General features: G+C 42.3%; 1 protein-coding gene across 3 annotated transcripts in view; it reads left to right on the top strand.

The window, feature by feature from the left end:
- The window catches only part of rad54b (RAD54 homolog B), a 196,868-nt gene that overhangs the window by 145,551 nt on the left and 36,156 nt on the right, over positions 1–15,161 (top strand). For all 3 annotated transcript variants that reach the window (XM_078540758.1, XM_078540760.1, XM_078540759.1), the window contains 3 exons: positions 8,716–9,009; positions 10,346–10,508; positions 11,556–11,781. In XM_078540758.1, coding sequence (XP_078396884.1) covers positions 8,716–9,009; positions 10,346–10,508; positions 11,556–11,781 — 683 coding nt within the window. The remainder of the gene's footprint in view (positions 1–8,715; positions 9,010–10,345; positions 10,509–11,555; positions 11,782–15,161) is intronic.

The following is a 15,161-nucleotide window of genomic DNA, read 5'->3' as shown; positions in this document are numbered from 1 at the left end:
TGAGACTGTCCCCCCTGGTTCTAGACCAACCTGCTATCCACATCTACCCTGTCAAGCCCTGTAAGAATTTTGTAAGTTTCAATGAGATAACCTCTCATTCTTCTAAACTCCAGAGGACACAGGCACAGTCTCCTCAATCACTCCTAATAAGACAATCCTGCCATCCCAGAGATTAGCCTGGTGTACCTCCATTGCACTCCCTCTATGGCAAGTATATCCTTCCTTGGTAAGGGGACCAAGACTGTACACAATTACTCCAAGTGCAGTCTCACCAAGGCTCTATACAAGACACCTTTACTCCTGTACTCAAATCCTCTTGCAATGAAGGACAACGTATCACTTGCTTTCCTAATTGCTTGTTGTACCTGCCTGCTAGCTTTTAGTGACTCATGAACAAGGACACCCAGGTCCCTTTGGACATCAACACTTCCCAATGTCTCACCATTTAACAAATACTTTGCCTTTCAGTTTTTTCTACCAAAGTGGATAACTTCACTCGTATTCACATCATATTTCATCTGCCATGTTCTTGCCCACTCACTTAGCCTGTCCAAATCCACTTGAAGTCTCCTTGCATCCACTTCACAATTTACAATCCCACCTAGTTTTGTGTCATCAGCATATTTGGAAATATTACATTTGGTCCCTACATCCAAATCATTTATATAGATTGCGAACAACTGTGGCCTAAGCACTGGTCCTTGTGGCATCCCACTAGCTTGCCATCTTGAGAATGACCTGTTTATTCCTACTCTGTTTTCTGTCTGTTAAGCAATTCTCAATCCCTACCAGTATATTACCCCCAATCCCATGTGCTCTAATTTTGTTACTAACCTGTGTAGGACCTTACCAAAAGCCTTCTGAAAATCCAAATACATCATATTCACTGGTTGCCCTTTATCTAAGCTACAAGTAACATCCTCAAAAAAACTCCGATAATTTTGTCAAACATGATTTCCCTTTCATAAATCTATTTTGACTCTGCCCAATCTTATCATTATTTTCTAAGTGTCCAGTTATCAAATCCTTTATAATAGATTCTAACATTTTCCCTACTACCCATGCCAATACTGATGTGGACTGTGATGGGGAAGAGTGTGTGGTCAATTCCAGCCCCACTTTTCCACAGGTCGCAACAATAGTTTAAATATTTAATTCACTCACAAAACAGGCCAATTGTTAACATACAAGTTGTAGTTTAGAAGTGTAATGATTTTCCCTTTTTTAAAAAAAAAATACTGATATTCAAACCCCATACACTTGGACACAAATCCAAATGGGACAAAACATACACAGTCCCCTACAGAGGATGGAGTATGGGAAAGTTTATTTTAAAAGAATAACATTTGAAAAGATCTTGAACCTGTTGATCTAACAAAATTCTGGTCACAGTAGGTCTGGAAGTTCTTTCAGATGGATTTGTTGGTGAAACTGTCCTTGATGACTCTTACCACAACTTTGCAGACTTTCAAAATAAAACAGATGAGTTACCCTGGTGAGACTTTCCTGAGGAAGGTTTAACGCAAGGTGGGGCATAGAGAGGGAAAGAGAGAGAGTATTTCTCTTGCAGCCTGCTTCTAAGGCACACACATTCACACTCTTTCAGAGTTTTTTTAAAGACTGAGATGTTCAAATAATACTTCTCTAAGGCCAGGTATTTTTAACCAATCAGCAAGAGCCTTTACCCTGACAATAGCTGTTCTTGATTAACTTTTTAAAAATTCATTCACGGGATGTGGGCTTCACTGGCTGGGCCAGCATTTATTGCCCATCCTAATTGCTCTTGAGAGGGTGGTGGTGAGCTGCCTTCTTGAACCGCTGCAGTCCCTGTGGTGTAGGTACACCCATAGTGCTGTTAGGAAAGGAGATCCAGGATTTTGACCCAGCAACAGTGAAGGAATGGCAATATATTTCCAAGTCAGGATGGTGAGTGATTTGGAGGTGAACTTCCAGGTGGTGGTGTTCCCATCTATCTGCTGCCCTTGCCCTTCTAGATGGTATTGGCCTTGGGTTTGGAAGGTGCTGTTGAAGGAACCTTGGTGAATTCCTGCAGTGCATCTTGTAGATGATACACACTGCTTCTACTGTGTGTCGGTGGTGGAGGGAGTGAATGTTTCTGGATGTGGTGTCAATCAAGCGGGCTGCTTTGTCCTGGACGGTGATAGGTTCTTGAGTGTTGTGGGAGCTGTACTCATCCAGGTAAGTGGGGAGTATTCCATTACACTCCTGACTTCCGCCTTGCAGATGGCGAACAGGCTTTTGGAGTCAGGAGGTGGAATACTTGTCGCAGGATTCCGAGCTTTTGACCTGCTCTTGAGGCCACAGTATTTATATGGCTAGTTCAGTTCAGTTTTTGGCCAATGGTAACCTCCAGGATGTTGATAGTGGGGGATTCAGTGATGGTAATGCCATTGAACATCAAGGGGCGAAGGTTGGATTCTCTCTTGTTGGAGATGGTCTTTGCCTGAAACTTGTGTGGCGCGAAAGTTACTTGCCACTTGTCAGCCCAAGCCTGGATATTGTCCAGATCTTGCTGCATTTGGGCATGGACTGCTTCAGTATCTGAGGAGTCGCGAATGGTACTGAACATTGTGCAATCATCAGCAAACATCCCCAGTTCTGACCTTATGATGGAAGGGAGGTCATTGATGAAGCAGCTGAAGATGTTTGGGCCAAGGATACTACCCTGAGGAACTCCTGCAGTGATGTCCTGGAGCTGAGATAACTGACCTCCAACAACCACAACCATCTTCCTTTGTGCTAGGTATGACTCCAACCAACGGAGAGTTTTCTTCCTGATTCCCATTGACTCCAGTTTTGCTAGGGCTCCTTGATGCCACACAGTGTCAAATGCAGCCTCGGTGTCAAGGGTAGTTACTCTCACCTCACCTCGGGAGTTCAGCTCTTTTGTCCATGTTTGAACCAAGGCTGTAATGAGGCCAGGAGCTGAATGGCCCTGGCGGAACCCAAACTGGGCGTCAGTGAGCAGGTTATTGCTAAGCAAGTGTCGCTTGTTTGCACTGTTGTTGACCCCTTCCATTACCTTATTAATGATGGAGAGTAGACTGATTGGCCGGGTTGGATTTGTCCTGCTTTTTCTGTACAGGACATACCTGGGAAATTTTCCACATTGCCAGGTAGATGCCAGTGTTGTAGCTGTACTGGAACAACTTGGCTAGGGGCATTGCAAGTTCTGGAGAATAAGTCTTCAGTACTATTGCCGGAATATTGTCAGGGCCCATAGCCTTTGCAGTATCCAGTGCCTTCAGCCATTTCTTGATGTCACGTGGAATGAATCGAATTGGCTGAAGACTGGCTTCTGTGATGCTGGGGAACTCTGGAGGAGGCCGAGATGGATCATCCCCTCAGCATTTCTGGCTGAAGATTGTAGCAAATGCTTCAGCCTTATCTTTTGCACGGATGTGCTGGGCTCCCCCATCATTGAGGATGGGGATATTTGTAGAGCCTCCTCCTCCATTGAGTTGTTTAATTGTCCACCACCATTAGCGGCTGGATGTGGCAGGACTGCAAAGCTTCGATCTGATCTGTTGGTTGTGGGATTGCTTAGCCCTGTCTATCACTTGCTGCTTATGCTGTTTGGCATGCAAGTGGTCCTGTGTTATAGCTTCACCAAGTTGACATCTCACTTTTCGGTATGCCTCGTGTTTCTCCTGGCATGCCCTCCTGCACTTTTCATTGAACCAGGGTTGATCCCCTGGCTTGGTGGTAATGGTAGAGTGGAGGCTATGTCGGGCCATGAGGTTACAGATTGTGTTTGAGTACAATTCTGCTGCTGCTGATGGCTCAAAGCGCCTCATGGATGCCCAGTCTTGAGTTGCTTGATCTGTTCGAAATCTCTCCCATTTTGCACGATGGTAGTGCCACACAACACTATGGAGGGTATCCTCAATGTGATGGCGGGGCTTCGTCTCCACAGTGACTGTGCAGTGGTCACTCCTACCGATACTTTCATGGGCAGATGCATCTGCGGCTGGCAGGTTGGTCAGGATGAGGTCAAGTATGTTTTTTCCTCTTGTTGGTTCCCTCACCACCTGCCGCAGACCCAGTCTAGCAGCTATGTCATTTAGGACTCAGCCAGCTCGGTCAGTAGTGGTGCTCCCGAGCCACTCTTGATGATGGACCTTGAAGTCCCCCTCCCAGTGTACATTCTGCGCTCTTGCCACCCCCGGTGCTTCCTCCAAGTAGTGTTCAACTTGAAGGAGCACTGATTCATCAGCTGAGAGAAGGCGGTACGTGGTAATCAGCAGGAGGTTTCCTTGCCCATGTTTGGCCTATAACTTAGATATATGAAGTATCTCTTCCCTTTCCAGGTGTTCCCCGCTGGACATCCATCTTGACCCGTGGTTCCTTGAACAATGGCACAGTCACAGCTCTGAATTAACATTGCAAATTAAAAAAAATAACTCAGGAGGAAGAATGTCCAAAATTCAATGTCCTTCAAATTATTTAAAAACGGGTTCCACACAATACTAAATCTAAAAAAGAGCCTGATCATGCTCGTTGCTTCTTCAATCAGCTGTTCCAGAAACCCATCTCGTACACACTCCAGGAATCCATTCTCCAACATGACCACATTTTTGGAAAAAGAAGTAGAAGCCTATAGTTTGTTCACAGAATCACAGAATTTTAATGGCACAGAAGGAAGCCATTTGTGTCTGCACCGGCTCTCCAATTGAACATTATGACCTAGTGCTATTGCCTTGCCTTTTCCCTGTACCCTTGCACATTGTTTCTGTTCAAATAATCATCTAATGTTATTTTGAATGCCTCGATTGAACCTGCCTCCACCACACTTCCAGGCAGTGCACTCCAGACCTGAACCACTCGTGGTGTGAAAAAGTTTTTTCTCATGTCACATTTGCTTCGTTTGCAAATCACTTTAAATCTGTGCCCTCTCGATCTTGATCCTTTTACGAGCAGGAACAGCTTCTCCCTATCTATTCTGTCCAGCCCCCTCATGGTTTTGAACATTTCTATCAAATCTCCTCTTAACCTTCTCCTCTCCAAGGAGAACAGTCCCAACCTCTCCAATCTATCTCCATAGCTGAAGTTTCTCATCCCTGGAACCATTCTTGTAAACCTCTTCTGCACTCTCTTCAGTGTGTTCACATCCTTCCTATGATGTGGCACCCAGAACCGTACACAATATTCCAGCTGAGGTCTAACAAATGTCTTATATAAATTCATCTTAACCTCTTTGCTGTTGTACTCTATGCCCCTATTAACAAAGCCCAATATATGCTTTATTAACTGCTCTCTCCACCTGTCCTGCCACCTTCAATGATCTATGCATTTATGCAACCAAGACTTCCTGCTCCTGCACCCCCTTCAAAACTTCACCCCTTATTTTATACTGTCCGTCCATGTTCTTCCTACCAAAATGCATCATCTCATGCTTCTTTGCATTGAGCTTCATCTGCCACCTATCTGCCCACTCCACCAACTTGCCTATGTCCTCTTGAAGTTCCACACCATCTTTCTCGCAGTTCGCAACACTCCCAAGCTTCGTATCATCCACAAATTTTGGAATTATTTACTGCACACCAAGATCTAGATCATTAATATATATCAGGAAAAGCAGGAGTACTGATACCGATCCCTGGGGAACTCCACTACAAACCTTCCTACATCCCGAAAAACATCCATTGACCATTACTCTACTCGCTGCTTCCTATTTTTCAGCCAATTTTGTATCCACGTTGCTACTGTCCCTTTTTTCCCATGAGCAATAACGTTTCTCAAGTCTGTTGTGTGGCACTGTGTCAATCCCCTTTTGAAAGTCCATGTACACCACATCAACAGCATTACCTTCATCGACCTTCAAAAAATTCCAGCAAGTTTGGTAAACATGATTTCCCCTTTAGAAATCCATCCATAAGGCTCTTCCTTATCAACCCATATTTTTCCATGTGACTACTAATTCTATCCTGAATAATTGTTTTTAGAATCTTGCCATCACTGAACTTAAACTGACTGGTCTGTAATTGCTGGGCGTATCCTTACAACCTTTTTTGAACAAGGGCGTAATGTTTACAATTCTCCAGTCCCCTGGCACCACCCCCAAGTCTGGGGAAGACTGATAGATTATGGCCAGCGCCCCTGCAATTTCTACTCTCACTTCTTTCAATATCCTTGGATGCATCTCACCCAGTCCCGATGCCTTGTCAACTTTAAATACCGACAGTTTATTCAACACTTCCTACTTGTCACTTTTGAACTCTTCTAGTGACAGAGTTTCCTCGTCTGTCACCATGGCCTGGGTAGCATCCAACTCCTTGGTAAAGATGGATCCAAAGTATTCACTTAATACCTCAGCCATGGCCCCCTTGTCCATGAGTAAGTTATTTTTTAGGTCCTTAATTGGCCCTACTCCTCGTTCTACCACCCTTTTTCTATTTATATGTCTGTAGAAGACTTTAGGATTCTGCTTTATGTTGGCTGCTAGTCTTTTCTCATAGCCCCTCTTTGCTTCTCCAATACGCTTTTTCATCTCCCCTCTGAACCTTTTGTACTCCTCTTGGTTCTGAATTGTAATTTCTACCTGACACCTGTCATAAGCGCACTTTTTCTTCTTTATCTTAATTTCTATCTCCTTCTTCACCCTGGATTTGTTTGCCCTACTTTTCCCTTTTGATGGAATATACCTTGACTGTGCCCGAACCAATTCTTTTTTGAAGGTGGCCCATTATTCAGCTACCTGTTTTTCCTGCCAATCTTTCATTCCAGTCTATCTGGCCCAGCTCCGTTCTTGCCCCATCGAAGTCGACTCTGGATTGCCTATCGTCCTTTTCTATCATCATCCTAAAATGTACAATACAATGATCACTGTCTACTAAATGTTCCCCCACTGACATTTGATCTACTTGACCCACCTCATTTCCAAGAACAAGGTCCAACAGTGCATCTTTTCTTGTTGGATTGGACACATACTGCTGTGGAAAATTCTCCTGAACACAATCAAGGAACTTTTGCTCCGCTCCTCCCTTTACACTACCACTGTCTCAGTCTACATTTGGGTAATTAAAGTCCCCCATTATAACTACTCTATGATGCTTGCATCCCTCTGTAATTTCCAGAGAGGGACAATCTGCAAGAGCAGTGTGTCAGGCAGCTTTGGCATTATGAAAGCCTGTGAAAGAGCTGGAACTGTACATAATGGGAAATTGTACCTTATGGAAGATGTGGGTGTTTCTGTCTTAGAGTCATGTCATTCTCATTGGGCCTTATTAATGTGTGCTCTACCGAGGAATGCACTTGCTATTTATTACCTTGCTTCTAAGGCCAAACTTCACCTTTATTTTTAGCCAGCTGCAAAAAGGCCTGCATGGACTCGACCAGTGACCTCCTTTAATGTAGCCTGGACCTGTACTTTTACTGGAGGATGGTCTTCAGCCTCACCTGGGACCACCTCATTTTGGTTCACCTCCTGCACCAGGATTTCAATTCCCCTCTATAGTATTTTTTTTGCAAATATACATTTTTTCGCTGGATTTACTGATCCCCTGCTTAGTGTGCTACAGGTGAAGCTTTCTGCAAAAGCTTTTCCTGTGCCTATTCAAATTATTTGGATGTTCTCCCATTTTCAGGACATTTCAAGCTTACCTGACCCCGTTTTGTGTTGTCTTCCAACCATACCCCCTTGGGTTGCCTCTAAGCCCTCTCTATTTCACACCCCCTCTCTTACCAGCTTCTTTCTCACTCCATCTCAGTTTAATATATTTTATGAAGTTTATAGAACACAAGGCAAAAATATCAATAATACCTTATAATTGTTTCTCATGCACAGACACACATGTGGCCTCTTTAAGAAATCTGTCATTATAAATTTTACCTCATTAAGCTTTTGAAATTTGTCCTTCAAAATTATTTGAAGAAACTACAAGATGTTGCATTAGTGTAGCTGACTGATATATCTGGAAAATTAGGTACACTCCATGTAGCACAATCAAAATTCAACTTCGAGTCACAGTTCTGGGCAAAAAATATTAACTTAAAACTACAGACAAAAATTTGAGGTCTTTTCAAAATAACTTGAATGAAAATATTAAAAAACAGAAAAATTCATTGGATAAATTTAATCATGTAAAATTTTGTATATTTAATCCCTTATTTTAGACATTAAAAATTTCGATTACAAAAATTGTGCATTCAGAGGAAAGAGTTTACATAAGAAAACGCACTATAAATGTGGAAGCAACACCAAATAAGTTTTGTGTTATAAAATTTTAAATGTGAACCTGACCTTCTAATGAGGGCTAAGACAAGGATGATGAATCAGATGCCACATTTGAGCTTTAGATGGGAATAGTTCTACTTATGAGCCAGAAACTATTTATAATTATCCATTTAATAGTGGGTTGGGGATTTTTTTATTCCCCAGCTCCCCCAACACTTACTGTTCAATAAGATTATGCATAATTATATTTTGTATCAGTTCGCATTACACATGGTATATATCATGATAACAAATATTAGGCACGGATAGGGAATCATAGCATGCACATGTTTATGGAAGTTTTGTTGATAAGGACTAAGCATTATACACTACATGTAATCGAAATTCATACCTTAGTTTCCAAAAATTATGATTACATATTGCCAAAAAATGTGTACCAAAACTAATAGGTGTGTATATGATGACACTTCAAAAAGAACAGCAATGTCCTGTTGTTTTCCTCATTGTATTTTTTGTAGGAGCAGGATACAAATCAAAGGAACTTGAAACTCTTTCTGAAGGCCAGACCTTAATGATTAGTGGGAAGGAGATTGAGATATTGGGACCAATTTCTGCAGAGGACTTTATGAGTGGACGCTGTTTCCACTCTGCTGTTACTTCTTCATCACGTCTATCACCAGCAACTTCCTCACAGCAGCCTTTACTAAAACCTTATACCAATCCATTGAGGAACAGTACTGGAATCAGTCAAACAGAAGATGTTCGAAAAACCAACATGGACTGTAAACCGAGACATGACCCAAATGCACCAAGTAAGTGGTTTAATTGATAAGTTTTGTAATTGCTTGTTCAATCGCTACAGTGTTAGATTACAGTGGGATCCATACCAATACTATGACAACTGCCAGCTTCTCTGATGGATAAGTGGATAAAGGCATTTTTAAATTTGTTTTTGGGATGTGGGTGTTGCTGGAAAGGCCATTTGATACCCTTGAGAAGGTGGTGGTCAGTTGTCTTCATGAACTGCTGCAGTCCATGTGGTGTAGGTACACCCACATTACTGTTAGGGAGGGAGTTTCAATATTTTGACTCAGCGACGGTGAAGGAATGGCGAAATAGTTTTGTCAGGTGGTGTGTGACAGATGATGGTGTGCGCATCGGCTGCCTTTGTCCTTCTGGGTGGTAGAGGTTGTGGGTTTGGAGGGTGCTGTTGAAGGAGCCTTATAGAGTTGTCAATTTAGTCCCAAGCCATATAGGCAGGTTCCAAATTTTATCTATGGAATTCACTGAGTTAGTTTATCTTAATAAGTTAAGTATTTCAGCTAGTGGGATATTTAGCACAAAGGGTCCTAGCACCTTGAGCTTAGAGAGGGAAAAACTTAGCCAAACTTGCCATTTCTGATCACTATCCAGTGGCACTTGCTGGAAAATGTATTTTCGTCTGAATGTTTGAGTTTGTCTGTAATGTCATCTAATATGGACTAACCTGTTAACACTCATTACAATGCGCTCTACTATTAAATGATCTGCAGGCACTAACTGCCTAAGCTAACAAACAAAGAGCAACCATTTAGGATGAGTACAGAGATTTCTGACATAAGTGGATACATAATTCGGTTTTCAGAAGAGGGAGAAAAGGAATCATATTTTTAAAAAATATTATTATGCTTTTGTCAAATCTTTGTTTCTTCCATCCTCGCCCCAACGTGCAATCTGAGAATGTCATCTTTGGATTAGTTAACTCTGTCCTAACGTACATCTATGTAAAGATTCCACTCGGAGCTGCTATTGACTAACAGTTGTAGAATCAGAATCTTATAGCATGGAAGAAGGCCAGTTGGCCCATTGTACCTGTGCTGGCTCTTTAAAAAAGCTATTCAATTTGTCCCATTCCTTGGTCTTTCCATAACTTAGAAAATTAAAGATTTTGAATATGTATATGGGTCTAACACATTTGTAACTTTTCGTAGTTAAAGGTGTCATAATTACAGAAACCCATCTCAAATCCCTGGCTATATAATATAATTAACTTTTTTATCTATTCTAGTCTAATGTAGACTGAAAAACTGTGCATTTGTGTATAACATTGTGGAACAATTTTGCAAAAGTTTGAAGCTAATAATTAAACGCTTCGCAATTTGCCAACAGATGCTTTGGTAATGCCACGCCCAAACCTGAGTCATCAATGGATCTTTAATAAAGTTGGTCTCCCATTGGTGGATGTAGTGGTGGACCCTTACCTTACCGTACACCTTCGACCTCACCAGTGGGATGGTGTGATCTTCCTATATGAGTGTATAACAGGAATGAGGTAAGTGGGCCTGCCTTTAATTTTAATGGAATGATTAATGCCGGGGCATTTGTATCTGAAATAAGTGGATAAGATCCATTGGGGTTTTTTAAATCTTTCACAGTCAACAATACTTGATGTTTAACCTCCAAGGCATTTTTTGTCACAGTACATGTGATTGCTGAATTGACATGTTTCAAATTAATAAAATTCTGAAGTATAACTTCTGCTAGATCAATCCTATGCATCGTTCCACAGATGTAAGGAATATGACTACAATATTGTATCACAATAAATATTTTTAAAAAGGTAATGTAGCATGTATTTTGTGCCCTTTCTAAAATCTGAACATGAACAAGGTTACGGTGCAATTACAGGAAAACAGACCTTGAAATTTGGTCCCTTTCATACTGTATGCAAATACACAGGAGCAATGATCATTATATGACCTACTGTATCAGCATAGTTTGCAGATGAGGCTGATAGATGAAAGTTATCACTGTAGGCTCACTTTCTGCTATAGTGCTGCTAATTTATGCTACTCTGAAACCTGCAACTAAGGAGGACTCTGCACCAATTATGGATAGTTTACTGGGTTTATATTTAAAATTCGTATACAACTCTAGAATTTTGCTAGGAGGCCATACACTTAGATCTCAAATTCAGCCACCACTTCATATAAATTGGCTAAAATGCAAATGATGAAATACATTTCTCTGATTGTTCTTGTGCATATTATATATAAAGGCAGGGAGTATGTTCAATGAAAAATTCACCCATCGCCATAAAAACATAGAAGAGGACTCTGGTAGGAGAGTCCATGTTTTTAACTTAATCCTATGCATTCTCTGGCATTTTAGGAGGGACGAACTCTGCAGTGATAGCACCATTTTCTGTTCCTAAATGGGTCATTCCAAATCTGTTTGATTTTTACAAAAGAACATGCACACAAAAGCCACAAGGCACATTGTGTTAATATTCAATGTTTAAATACTTTCCTTAAAATTTGATGTTATGTGGATGGTTTGATTATAATTCTAGATTATTAAATGTAACAATTGTTTCTAGGACAACTGGTAGGTTTGGTGCTATCTTGGCTGATGAAATGGGCCTAGGGAAGACGTTGCAGTGCATCACGTTAATCTGGACTCTCATGCGGCAAGGACCTTATGGGAACAAACCTGTCATCAAAAAGACCCTTGTCATCACACCTGGGAGTCTTGTTAAAAACTGGGTCAATGAATTTCAGAAATGGCTTGGAGTGGAAAGGCTGAGGGTTTTTGCAGTTGATCAGGTAATTTAAAGGCAATGATAATGTTTCTCCTTGCTATTTTGGTATATTTATGGAATTACTGTTATGGATAATAAAAATCAATAGCAAGAATATTAATCTGTTGTAAATGATGATTTCAGATGCCATGTATACAAGATCATAAATATTCTGATAACAAAAAAATTACTTTCTTTTTGCATGGCGATTTCCTCCATAGCAACAAAGTGCTGCACTGGGCCAGCAAGTCACTCAGTTGTAACTGCTAGAAAAGAAAACAGAATACATAAGGGAGCACTATCAACATAAGAATTGTAGTGGCTCAAGAAGGCACTCTACCTTCTCAGGGCAACTAGGGATGGCAATAAATTTGGTCAGTGTCACCCATATTTCAGGAATAAATTTTTTTTTAAATCATAAAACAAAATCTTTCTGCCACTTATTGATAACTTGCAGATTAAAGCAGCGGCAAAAAAAGATATAAATTAGAACGAGGACAGTTAATTTTAGAAGTAGAACAAACCCAAACAGAAACACTGGGTAGAATTTAATTGAGCCCTCTGGAGCAGGCATGTTGGTGGGGTGATGGGGCAGGAGAATTGAGCAGGAGAACCCACATCACATTCCCAGCTTCAGGAAAATTGTCCCCAATTAAATTGGGGATGGGAAGGTCCCGACGTGGGCATCCCACCTGCTGGTGGCAGGATGTCAATTAGGTTCATTCATGAGCCAGTTGACACCATTAATCCCTGAGTCCATCACAATTTGGTAGTGGCTCAGGAATTAGATGGGAGCCGCAAGGCTCTCCCATGCCTCCCAAAGGCCGTCCAGCAAACCCAGCGGCCTCCAAGGGGAGTCCCTTGTTGTCAGGCACTCAGTGCCTGATTGAGAGGCCCAGCATTGGGAAGGGAGGAAGCCACTGTAAGTCACCCCACTGACCTTGCCTCCGACCCTGCCGCCCAGCTCTCTCCTCCCCCTCCCCTTGACTCCCATCCTGCCCTCACTCACCATTGACCTGCTGTCCCTTGGTGATCCCGGGTCTCTGGTGGGCGGCTGTCATGACAATGAGGAGCTGCCAGCCTCTGATTGGCCGGCAGCTCTCAGCAGGTGGAATTTCCGCCCCCCAAGGTCCTTAATTTTGGGGAAATCTGACGATGGCCAGTAAGTGAATGATAGGGACTTAATTCCTTCTGTCCTCCCCCTTGTGGAACTGTCAGAAGATTCCCATCTGTTCTCCAACCGGTGGGAAGGCCCCCATCGGGTCCATGAACCTCAGTAACTACTGAAAGGTCCACTGCTGGTTTAGTAGGTAAACACACATCAGTGTGTAAAACTGTCCAGAAAAGGATGGTTGCATGATTCTAGGTCTAATTTACCTGGTTTCAGCTGGAGTGGAAATAGGGATACTAGGACTGCCCTCAATGCTCTAAACTGGGAACAGGAAATATCAGCTGGCATTCCTGCTTCTGATTGACTGTACAATGATCCCCATTGGAAAGTGAATGTGTGAGGACAGGAACAAATTCAGTGTACTTTCTCCAACAGTCCAATTGCCTGACAACATTCACTGTGTAGGATCACATGTGGAAAATTGCCACTCAGATGTGGAGGAGAGAAATGGGGGAAAATATCACTAAAAATACCTCTTGAATATGGACTGTATTTGAGAAGATAACATGATTGGGAGTGTTTTTAAGTAGTAGCAAAATCACATGGTTTGGAGGACTGAATAGACTAAGATGGCAATGGCCTGATCATGGGCAGAGAAGGGCTATGTTAAAGAAAAGGAAGCAGGCATTCAGTAATGAATCTTGGCCCAGATTTTTGCTCCCAGGTGCACAGATGCAAACCCGACCTTTAAAAATTACTGCACAGAAGTTGTATTTTCAGTCCTGTGGTTGGGCAAGAATAGGAGTTCGGGCAGGTGACCCAGGAAGACGTGAGGAAGCTGCCGGATGCTGAGGTGGGCTGGGTGGAAAACCTACCTCAGGGCTCCCACACTGTGCCCAAAATTAAAAAAAGATTAAAACATGAACCAACCCTCCAATCCTCATCCCTCACCCCGTACCCCTGCACACTCTCCAAGCCCCCATCCATGCTACCTTATGCTCCCCACCTAATACCCATGGCCCCTCCTCATTCCCCTTTTCTTTCCTCATCACCCGAGTGGCAGTTCTTCACGTGTGATCCTACACAGTGAATGCTGTCCGGCAACTGGACTGCTGGAGAAGTTACACTGAATTGATTCCTGCTCTCTCACATTCACTTTCCCTATGCTGCCCTATGGCACTCTAACCAACCCGCATGGCCCCTCATAACCCCTATGCCAACACATGCATCCCACTTGTCCCCATGCCCTTTATAGCCTCTATGCCAACTTAGTGCCAACCCATGCCTCCCCACCCACCACCCTTTGACCTTACGTCCTCCATAGCAACTCACCTAGTATCCAGCATGGGCAAACCTCGGGAGCTATACTGACACAAAATAAAATTGTGTGTCTGATGATGACATACCTATTTTAAAAAAACACTCATGTTGCTGATAAAAATAAACATTCAATACATTGAAATTCCTTCAGCTAATCTCTTATGAAAAATCATTTCCCTTAAGGACTTAATCTCTTATGAAAACAAACATTTCTATTCTATAACACTTAGGGCTGTCAATCAACAGATACCCCACTCTGATAATCTTTATTTGTAAAATCAGTCACTGCAGTGCAAATCTCATAATAATAAACCTCAGGCTTATGGCAACAGTCAGTATGAACTATCAAGCACTGTTTTTTTTAAACTCTGCACTTTATAATTCAATTTAAAGCCCAGCAGAATTAAATCTCTAAACAGTTTTGACAGGTCCAATGAGCTTTGACAGTTCTTTGACAGCTTTGGCAATGAGTTTATCCACTTTTTATGCATAATCATGTCTACTTTTAACAACCCCAAAGGGTGCCTTACCTACCCCAAAGAGCGCCTTACCTCTCCCAAAGGTGTCCCAGGGCAATATTTAAAGGGGTATCTTACCTCTCCAAAGGGATATCCTGGCTATCCAAATGAATCCACGAAGTTCATACCAGCTCTTACCTGACCTAATCTGCACATGTCGGATTTTACACTCCTGGCCTACCAAAATCCCACTTCAGTGGAGGCCAGCTGCCTCCACAAAACACCCAAGCACGAACCCCAGTCCAACTCCATTCGTGCCCTTGTGAAAATAGAAAATGCTGTGTTCGGGGATTGGACTTAGGATCTTTGGCAACTTCCATTATTATCTGGGCCCTAGTGCAAAAGATAAGGCTGAAGCATTTGCAACAATCTTCAGCCAAAAGTGCCAAGAGGATGATCCATCTTGGATTCCTCTGGAGGTCCCCAGCATCACAGATGCCAGTCTTCAGCTAATTC

This window comes from Cetorhinus maximus, chromosome 4 (genome assembly GCF_964194155.1).
Source record: "Cetorhinus maximus chromosome 4, sCetMax3.hap1.1, whole genome shotgun sequence".
Classification (NCBI taxonomy): Eukaryota; Metazoa; Chordata; class Chondrichthyes; order Lamniformes; family Cetorhinidae; genus Cetorhinus; species Cetorhinus maximus.
The sequence above is the reverse complement of the archived record's forward strand: the minus strand, read 5'-3'. Positions and strand labels throughout refer to the sequence as shown.